The following is a 9,684-nucleotide window of genomic DNA, read 5'->3' on the forward strand; positions in this document are numbered from 1 at the left end:
CCCTGCAGATAGGCCTGCTGAGCCTCTTCTCTTGGCTGCTTGGCTGCTGTCCTGCTGTCAGGATGCCTGGCCCTCGAGGCTTCTAGCCCAGCTCCCCCGTCCTCTGTCTGCTGAGATGGCCCCTTTAGGAAATGCTTTCTCTGCCTCTGCAGCCTTTGGTGTCCTGTCCTTGGGGCTCCCGCAGCTGTGGCTTGCCCTCTCACGGCGTGTTTTATTATCTGCCCTGGCCTCGTGGCCTCTGCTGGCATCTTTCTGCCCCAGCTAGAATGAGCTCTTCAGGCCTGGGGTCTGGCCGTCCCCTTCACACATGACGTCCCTGCCCCTGTGTGGCGTTGAGGACCTGCTCAGCTGCCTTGGCTCCCTGCCTTCTTACTGCTTTTTTCCCTGACCCTTTGCTGGGTTATCAGACACGCCCCACACTTAGCCCCTGGTTGTGCACAGTAGGTGTTTTGGGGGTGGGGTACAGTAGGTTTTGTTTCTTGTCTCTCTCTGGTGTCAGTCTTACCTTCGCAGCAGCATACAAGGTAAACCACTCCGGGCGGGAACTGTGACCTGTTCTAAATGAGTGGCTTGCAGTCCTGGTTTGGCACAACCCCCCACTCCTATCCCTGGGTTAGACAGTTTGGGTTGAGACACAGTGCTGTCAAAAGGCACAGCCATAACTAGGCGTAGAACTGAAACACTCTCCTTACTGTGTGCTCCCTGTTTTTTTTTTTTTTTTTAATTGTTTGATTTTAAAAATGCTGTCATGACCAGTTAAACTGATTTGCCCCTAGAACTTTGAAGAACCCCGTTCTAAATTCCCTCGGGTTACACAGGGTGTTGGAATCTGTAGCCTTCCTTGAATGGATGTTTTATCCTCATTAGTCAGTAGGACTTCAGATGAGCACAGCAATGAATGGCATTGTTACTTGGTTTAAACCAGGAAACTTTGAAACTTGATCCCGTAAGGGCCCCAGGAGGAGAAGAAACTTTAGAAGGGTGACTTGGACTGAGGCAGGGACGAGCCCGCCGTTTGCCTGGCACACGGAAAGGGCTCATACTTGATGGGCAGCCATCGAACATATATCCGTCATCTCATCATCACAGGAGTCTTCACAGTTGCTCCTTTTCGTGGCTGAGAGAGAAGCAAGATGATTTGCCTCAGATCAGAGCCAGGACTTAGAACTGAGTCTTTCTGCTTCCCAGTCCCCAGCTCCGGCCACATCACAGGCTGACCTCGATGCTGATAAACTCACAGCTGAAAGTTGTTTTCTCCTGAGAGTGACTCGTCCTCTCTCTCGTTCCTGATGTTGGTTTGTCCGGCTTGGAAGATGAGCTTGCTGTTGGCGTCTCCAGGTAACAGTGTGAGAACCAGGTTTGGAGTAGGACCTGTTAACAGTCTCCAAAGCCGTTTGTATTCTGAAATGCCGTTTAGAATGTGGAGGAGGCTTTCCCTGGGTTTGCAAGCGTGGACAGGACAGGCCTGTTTTTTTTTTAATCATGCAGTGCAGTATGTGATTAAATCCTAAGTGTTTGCCCTGCGTCTGCATTTAATTGGCTGTTACAGGTTTGTGTCATAGTTGAAAGCCTCGTTTAGGCTGAATGTGAATGACTGAGTTGCTTCTGGCCCAGGCGGGCTGCGGTGGGCTGCGTGCCTGCAGAGCCTGGGTGCTCCTGCTCGGTCTCCTCCAGCCCCTCCCAGCCGCCACCCCTGCAGGTCCTCTCTCTCCGGGTTGGGGGTGGTGTGAGGCGGGGAGGTGAGCCAGTTCTCTGTGTGTAAAGCCCTTGGAAGGCACTTGGCTCATTACAGCTGTGCTGCGTTTTATCATCTATGATGGAGCCTTTGAGCTCCCACTGAAGAGACTGATCTTTTAAAGATCACAAATCAAGGCAATTAATTAACGTTACAACTCCTTTTCATATCTGTGCTCTTTGCAGACTTTGCAGGGCACCTTGATTGTTGTTTGGCCAGACTTCCTGGAGCATCCCTCTGCCCCGGGGGCTGTGCTGGCTTTCACACGCCTCTCCCCACTCCTGAGACAGCCCCCTCTGCCAGGTGCTGTTACCCTTTTTGCAAATGTGGAAGTGAGGCTCCAGCAGGCTAGGCTGTGCTTCGCCGAAGGTCGAGGCTGGTTCTCGGTGGATCCGAATTTGCTGCTGGGCCTGTCTGGCCCCAGAGACCACATTTGACTCGAATGGGCCCTGGGCCCTTCCCTCCACGGCTGGACACCTGTGTGAGTGTATCCGCAGGGGAGGTCAGGCCTGCACAGAGGGTCGGAGAGGAGAGTCCTACAGGCTCAGCACCTTGCTGGCTGTGGGCCTGGGGCCAAGTCACTTCACTCTGAACCTCAGGGGCCTTGCTTGTAAAACACGGTGACACCTGCCGTAGAGATTGTTACAGAGATAAAGCACACAGAAGCAAGTGGCAGTGGGCATCCACATTCTCGGGCATCTAACTTGGGGCTCGGCTTCTTTGGCCTTGGCATGTAGTTCGTCAGACCAGGGTCAGCAGATGAGTAGCACTTTACAGGGTGTTCATTAACAATGCTTGTTAAAATGCAACATGTCTCTCAACCTTTCTGAGCACAACTCTAGGTAGTTTTCCTATAAAGGTCAAGGTTCCGCATCAGGTGCTACGTATGACACTTCCTCATAGCTGCTTATTACCGTGTTAAGTTGCAGCTGAGTGCCTGGCACATGGAGGTGCTCAAGTGTATGAATGGCTGAACACAAGAGTCCGTTTTCTCAGCTTTGGGTAAGCGGAGGTCATTTTAGATTTTAATGGAACCATTTTACATCAGGGCGACCCACTGGAAAAGTCCCTGATGCTGGGAAAGATTGAGGGCAGGAGGAGAAGGGGGCGACAGAGGATGAGATGGTTGGATGGCGTCACCAACACAGTGGACATGAGTTTGAGCAAGCTCAGGGAGGTGGTGAAGGACAGGGAAGCCTCGTGTGCTGCAGTCCATGGGGTCACAAAGAGTCAGACATGGCTTAGCAACTGAACAACAGCAGTGAACAATGCTGAGCCGTCTAACCCTGTACGTCCAGATGTACAGAAACTGCCCCTCCCACCTGCTTCTCGGTGCACACCCTTCTCACAGCCTGTGGCTTCTGAGGAAGTAGTTTTTCCTTTAAACTTTTTAGAAACCTCAACAGGCTTTTCTGAGAGAATAATCGCTAGCCAAATAATTTTACCAGCAATACCCCGTTAACAGCTAGAGCTAATAAACGGCACTTGGCAGCTCATCACTGTCCACTCCTGATACTGGTCTGGTTGCGTCTGGAGTGCCCACTTACATCTTAGGCCAGCTGCTCTGCTTTTACCCTACCTTCCCAGCTAGGCGGCCTTCACTTAAGGGAGAGTCCTGAGAGCCTTGTCTGTAATAGACAACAAGAAAATGCTGGGTTTTATTTTTGCAGAAGGCTAAGGGTACAGAGGAGGAGGGCATGGCAACCCACTGCACTGTTCTTGCCTGGAGAATCCCACGGACAGAGGAGCCCAGCAGGCTACAATCCACAGGGTCGCAGAGCATCAGTGTGACTGAGTGACTTAGCATGCGCCCATGCACGCAAGGATACACACATAATTTTAGAAACTGGACTCTTTGGCCCAAGTTACTTGGCTCTCCTGAACTCTGCTGGTTGGGTGTTTGGAGTGTGGGTCACCAGGTGTGACTGAGGTTTTGTGGTTGCAGTTCACAGGACAGATTAGTGACCTAGAGGTGCAGAGGCTGCTCCAAGATTTCCGGGGCATGGCACAATTATTAATGTACCAACTGGCAATGATGGATTCATACAAAGGTGTTAAAGAATTTCTTTTTTTGATGTTTCTGCTTTAAGAAAATGAAACAGCTTTAAGCACCTGCAAGCAAGAACTTTTTAACTCCTTCGTCATTTTGGAAAAGATTTGAAAAGTTAACAAAAATCGATAAAATGCAGTGGGATAAATGGAAATGCATTAGAAATTTAGGATGGGAGTGGGAGATGAAGTCGGGGGTTCAGAGGAGTGCCAGAATTGGCTGTCACTCTGACTCTGAGCTTCCTGGTGGCCACTGCAACAATCATTTCAAATTTACCATGTCCAGAAGACAGAATCCACGCCTCTTACCCAGAAGACACATAGGAGGCCTGAGTCAGTGGTCCCTCCGAGGGGCAGCTGGAATGATGAGATCTTTAGTGACTTCCCTACCAGCGCGGAAAGCCCCCAGTCCCCATGAAGCGATGACCTGAACCACAGAGCTGTAGGAACCCTTTCATTGGCAGTTTTTCCTTCTAAAGAGCAAGAAATATTTTCAGTGTGTCATCCTCAAAGTCAACTTAAAGGACTTGACAATTTCGTAACAAAACAGCTTTCTTACTTTGAAAAGGGCTTTGTAACCTCAGAATTGGCCGGGCCTGGAGTTATCCCTGGTCTCTTTGTCCTAGGAATATGAAGACAAGGCTGGACGACCTAGCAAGCCTCCCTCTCCGAAGCAGAATGTGAGGAAGAATCTTGACTTTGAGCCTCTCTCTACCACCGCACTCATCCTGGAGGACAGACCAGCGTGAGTCTGAACGCGAGTCTGTAGAGAGTTTGTTCTGGGGGATCAGTCCACTTGCTGGTCACCGTTTCATTAGCAAAGGACTGGGTCCTGAGGGAAAGAAGAAGTTAGCACAACACTTACTAAAAACACGGGTTCCCTCTTCGTCCCCTGTGCTAATGTGTATTCTGTACGATAGTGTGACTGATTCGGAAACGTTTCATGTAACATAGAAGTGGGTTTTTTTTAACTAATTAATTTTTATTTGTGGCTCTCCTGGGTCTTCGTGGCTGCTCAGGCTTTTTTCCCGAGACATGGAGAGCAGAAGCTCCTCTCTCGTTGCAGGATGCCGGCTTCTCACTGCGGTGCCTTCTCTTGTTGCGGCTCCCGGGCTCTATAGCACAGACCCAGTAGCTGTGGCACAGAGGGGTGGCTGCCGCGTGGCATGTGGGTCTTCCCCGGGTCAGGGGTTGAGCCCGAGTCTCCTGCTTTGGCAGGCGGATTCTTTACCACCGAGCCACCGAGGAAGCCCTGACCTAGAAGTTTTAACCCGGATTTTCTGTTCAAGTGACTTTTTAATTTAGCGTGTCTAACTACTTGCAGAGCTATTATTATAGACTGGCTTGTAACTGTAAGAAACAGCAGAGCAAATACCCTGAAGAGGGCGTTTCGGAGGTACTCCAGACAATGGCCGAACAGTGCCTGGACTAGCCTGCTGGTTCTTTGGGATGTGCTGCGGTAAACGGGCTGGGTGAGCCTTAGCAAGGGTCTTCCCCTCCAACCTCTGGTTTGCCTTGAACTGACGAAGAGATTGGTTTTGGTGACTGGCCTGCGGATCGTGTTTGGAGACCCTAGTTAGATAGAGGGATTGCTCCATCATACCAGGCCAGAGCTCATCTCTAGTTAAGCGTCAGGTTTCCATAGAACCCTATTTTTGAACAGAAAGATTCCACAGCTTTTTTTTTTTTTTTCATTAAGAGAGATTGTAAAATGCTGAGCTAGAATTTCTAAGGTCCCTGCCAACCCTGACATTTAAAACTGATGAAGTCTGAAGAAGCAATATGTGTCTTCCGATGTTAATTTTTGGTCGTTGGACATTGTGGATGTATGGGTAGAAGGGAAGAGAAACTCTGACACGGCGAACTCAGAGGTAGGTAGGGACTTAGGGACTGTGGGTGACAGCTGCCACCCTGTGAAGCTCAGCCCTTGTGACACTCCCTGAGACGCGAGCTGTTGCCCTGCAGTAGAGACGGTCGTTCAGCTCAGCGCGGGGAGCGCAGGGGATGCTGCGAGGCACACACCAGCCAGACATGGCCACCTGCCCGGTTTTCCAGGGCCAGCAGAATCACCAGCACGCTTCAGAAAGAGAACGTGCCTTTTATTATTTTAACCAGAATTCGAAGTTGTCCTCCACATTTAGATGTTTAGAATTGCTGTATGAATCTGTGTGTGTATGCATATATATAGATATAGATATAAGACAGATGAACCACACAGCTAGTATGAAACTTGCACACTTAAAAAACAGGCCAGGGAGTAGATTCATGCATACATGTAATATAAGCCATTAGAGCACCTCGCCGGTGACTGTTGACGGTGATTAGTGCCTGTGGTCAAATCAAAGTTTCTTTGGAGACCTGGGGTGAAAAAAGACACAAAAAGATTTAAGTGTTTATCTCTATTGGAATTGCAGGTAATTGCTATTTTCTTCTTTCCGCTAACCTTCAGATTTCAAGTTTTTAAAAATGAGCTTTATTTTACTTTATTAAAAAAAATAATTTTTAGGTTTTAAAAGAGCTGTGTCTTTATCATCTAACAGAGGTAGTTTTCATCTTTGAGCTTCTCACTTTTTTAGTAAATGATGCTCCAAGTTTCTCTTTAATACTTGAAATGGTGGAAAATCTTTTCTTTTTTTTTTTTTCCTATCAAGAAATCTCCCAGCAAAGCCAGCTGAAGAAGCTCAGAAACACAGGCAACAGTATGAAGAAATGGTGGTTCAGGCCAAAAAACGAGGTAATGGAATTCATACGTGTTTGGTTATGTAAGGCAGCACAAGAGTTTGTGTCTTCCTAGGTGTTTTCTCTTTACGTTTTGAAGCTTTAAAACCGGAACTTTGGTGAATGCCTTTAATATTTTGAAATATATAATTTTTCATCAAAAATGTACATTCCTGCTAACTGTTCATTCCTGGTAACTTTATTTGAGGTAATACTTTGAATTTACATGAGGAAAGAGCCTGTGTAGGATGGAAGTACTAGAGTGGGCAAAGCTTTAGCTTGCAGGAATGGGGAGGCAGCTCTCTGCCCTCCGTGGGTTCAGTTCTCCTCACTTAGAAGGAGGTGTGTTGGGACTTGTTAAAGTGCCGCATGACACCTAAAAACCCTATGATTCTTAGATGTTTAAGAAGTGTATATAATAAAATGACATGGTCTGCCCGTGCAACAGAGTATCGTCCAGCCTTAAAAAGGAACGAAGTTCTGACACGTGCTACGACATGAAGCTTGAAGACGTTGTTCTAAGTGAAACAAACCAGACACAAAAGGATAAATTCTGTACGGTCCCACCTATGTGAGGCATCTGTTGGGCTGGCCAAAGTTCCAACAGAAAAACCCAAATGAGCTTCTTTGGCCAACCCAATAGAATAGTCAGATTCACAGACACAGAAATTAGACTGGAGGTTGCCAGGGGCTGGGGAGCGGGAAAGGGGGTAGCATGGGAAGTGGGTCTTTCGTGGGAACAGAGTTCCAGTTGGAAGGTGGCCGTGATGGTTGCGTAACAACGTGAATGTACTTCATGCCACTGAACTGCACACTCAACGGGGATAAAGTGGTACATTTTATGTTTTGCATATTTTACCCCCCAAAAGGTATATGTAAATGAAAATGCGTGGTATTTCTCAAAGTTGCTGTTATATACTGAGTTATTCTTAAGCTGTGAGGGGCGAGGTTGCAGATTCCGTTGGAAGGGGGATTGGGTGAAGGAGCACAGAGCTTCTGGCGCCTGTTGCTGTCCGGTCTCCTGGTTGGGGTGGGAGCTTCATGGGTTTGTCATGTGATAGGTTTGCCGTGTTCTTGTCTGAGTTCTTTTCTGCATACATGTTATTCGACGTGTGTTACAAAAAGCTGACTGAGTGGTAAGTAACACCGAAGGTTTCTAGACTTCGTAAGCTGTGAGATGAACCAGGTCAGGTCTTAAACACTGCCGTGCTTCAGTGCTGTCTTCCTGGTGTGTTGCAGCCTGACTCTTTGAGAAGAGTCACCCAGCCGGGAATCAGTGGATATCAGCTAACAGATGTTTTCTTCTTCTTGTTAATTGTGATGTCTAGAGCTGAAAGAAGCCCAGAGAAGGAAAAAGCAGCTGGAAGAAAGATGCAGACTGGAAGAAAGCATTGGAAATGCGGTCCTCACTTGGAACAACGAGATTTTGCCCAACTGGGAAACAATGTAAGCTCTGACATCACAGATAGCCTAGATGGCATGTCGTTTCTTGGCAGAATTTATGGGAAGCAGCTGTACTAAGTGTAGCTGGTGTCGCCGCCTTTGATGAAGTTGCCTGATAAGTTTGAGCCGCACGGTCTCCTTCCCCTGCCTTGGTTTAGCCTTGTTCCTGCCACGGGCGCCCTGATAGCCCTCCTCTCCCGCGCCCTCCGCCTCGTCTTGTCCTCAGCAGTCTACAGCACAAATGTGTGTCAGTTCCACACTTGTCGCTGCACAGGCTCCTGTGACTCCGGTGTAGGATGTGAATTTCGTGGCTTAGCGGTCGGGCCTCCCGTGGCACAGCCGCTCCTTTCTCTGTGGCCTTGCCTTTCGCCTCTCCTTTGCTTGGGCAAGTCTTTCCCTTGGGGAGGCTCGGAGCCATTGCATCTTCTCGTCCTGCTGTCTCAGTGCTCTTGCCCTGTATCTCCTTGTCCAGTGAACATGTTGTTCTTTAAAGCTCAGTCTTCCTTGGAGAAGCCTTTTCTGCCCTGGCCCTGGCTCCAGGTGCCCGCAGAGGACCCCCGGGTACACTGCACCGTCTGCTTGAGTGTCTGTCCTCTGAGGGAGCCGGGGTGCTGGAGCTGCTCTGATGACGGCCCCCAGCAGTTGGGGCCCACTCGAGTCCTTCAGCTGCTGTCTTCTTTCTGTCTGAAGATGCACTGTGCGTCTTCAGGATGGCTAGGGGCCGGCGTGCAGACGGCCTCCTGGGGCCTGGTGTGGATGGCTGGGGACCAGCGTGTGGACGGCAGTCCCGGGGCCGGTGTGTGGAGGGACAGCAGTTCCAGGCCCATGCACAGAGGCTGGTGGCTCCTTTTGGGCCTCCCCCCATCAGCTGGCGCTGTGGAGAGGCTTGGTTGCCAGTTCCTTGTTTCTTTCTTTCAGCCTGAACTGTGGGTCAGGAAGTTGGGGGCTTGCTTGGGCACTTACCTGGCTGTCACTCACTTTCGTCACTGGGAGTGGGGTTGGGGGAGATCACTCTGGGCTTTCCGCTGGGAAGACACGCTGCTCCCAGAGCCTGTTTTCCTCAGACATGGTCAGAAAGCACCTCTTCCCAAATGGGGCCCAGTAACGAGAGTTGAGGTCTCCAGAAGCCCAGACTGTCTCCCCACGTGGCGGCAGGGCCCAGCATGGCCCATCGCTCACCGCTTGATGCTTGATGGCATCCAGAGGCGCGCGTGCACACCAGAACCGCCACTTAGGGACCCGCGCCGGGCGCCAGACTGCAGCGGCGGCCTTTGTGACCTCCCCGCTTAATCCTCTCTGGCCCTCTGTGTTGGGGGGAGGTTTCATCATCTTGGCCTTAGGGAGGAGGGCGCCGAATGAGAGAGGAGAAGGGATTTGCTCTGGGGGCCCAGGTGAGGGTGGGGCTGTGCCTTCTGCACCCTCAGCCTGAGCTCCTCTCCACCCCTCAGCCCGTGCTCCTCCACCGTCAGCCCAAGCTCCTCTCCACCCTCAGCCCGTGCTCCTCCACCCTCAGCCCGTGCTCCTCTCCACCCCTCAGCCCGTGCTCCTCTACCCCTCAGCCCGTGCCCCTCCACCCTCAGCCCGTGCTCCTCTCCACCCTTCACCCCGTGTTCCTCTCACCCTCAGCCCGTGCTCCTCCACCCCTCACCCCGTGTTCCTCACACTCTCACCCCGTGCTCCTCACACTCTCACCCCGTGCTCCTCCACCCTCAGCCCGTGCTCCTCTCCACCCCTCACTC

General features: G+C 50.5%; 1 protein-coding gene across 6 annotated transcripts in view; it reads left to right on the forward strand.

Annotated features, from left to right (window-relative positions):
* The window catches only part of TBC1D14 (TBC1 domain family member 14), a 119,229-nt gene that overhangs the window by 78,978 nt on the left and 30,567 nt on the right, over positions 1-9,684 (forward strand). For all 6 annotated transcript variants that reach the window (XM_040237592.1, XM_040237594.1, XM_040237595.1 and 3 more), the window contains 3 exons: positions 4,411-4,529; positions 6,436-6,518; positions 7,831-7,948. In XM_040237592.1, coding sequence (XP_040093526.1) covers positions 4,411-4,529; positions 6,436-6,518; positions 7,831-7,948 — 320 coding nt within the window. The remainder of the gene's footprint in view (positions 1-4,410; positions 4,530-6,435; positions 6,519-7,830; positions 7,949-9,684) is intronic.

The sequence above is a fragment of the Oryx dammah genome, unplaced genomic scaffold (assembly GCF_014754425.2).
Source record: "Oryx dammah isolate SB20612 unplaced genomic scaffold, SCBI_Odam_1.1 HiC_scaffold_3, whole genome shotgun sequence".
In the NCBI taxonomy this organism is placed as follows: domain Eukaryota; kingdom Metazoa; phylum Chordata; class Mammalia; order Artiodactyla; family Bovidae; genus Oryx; species Oryx dammah.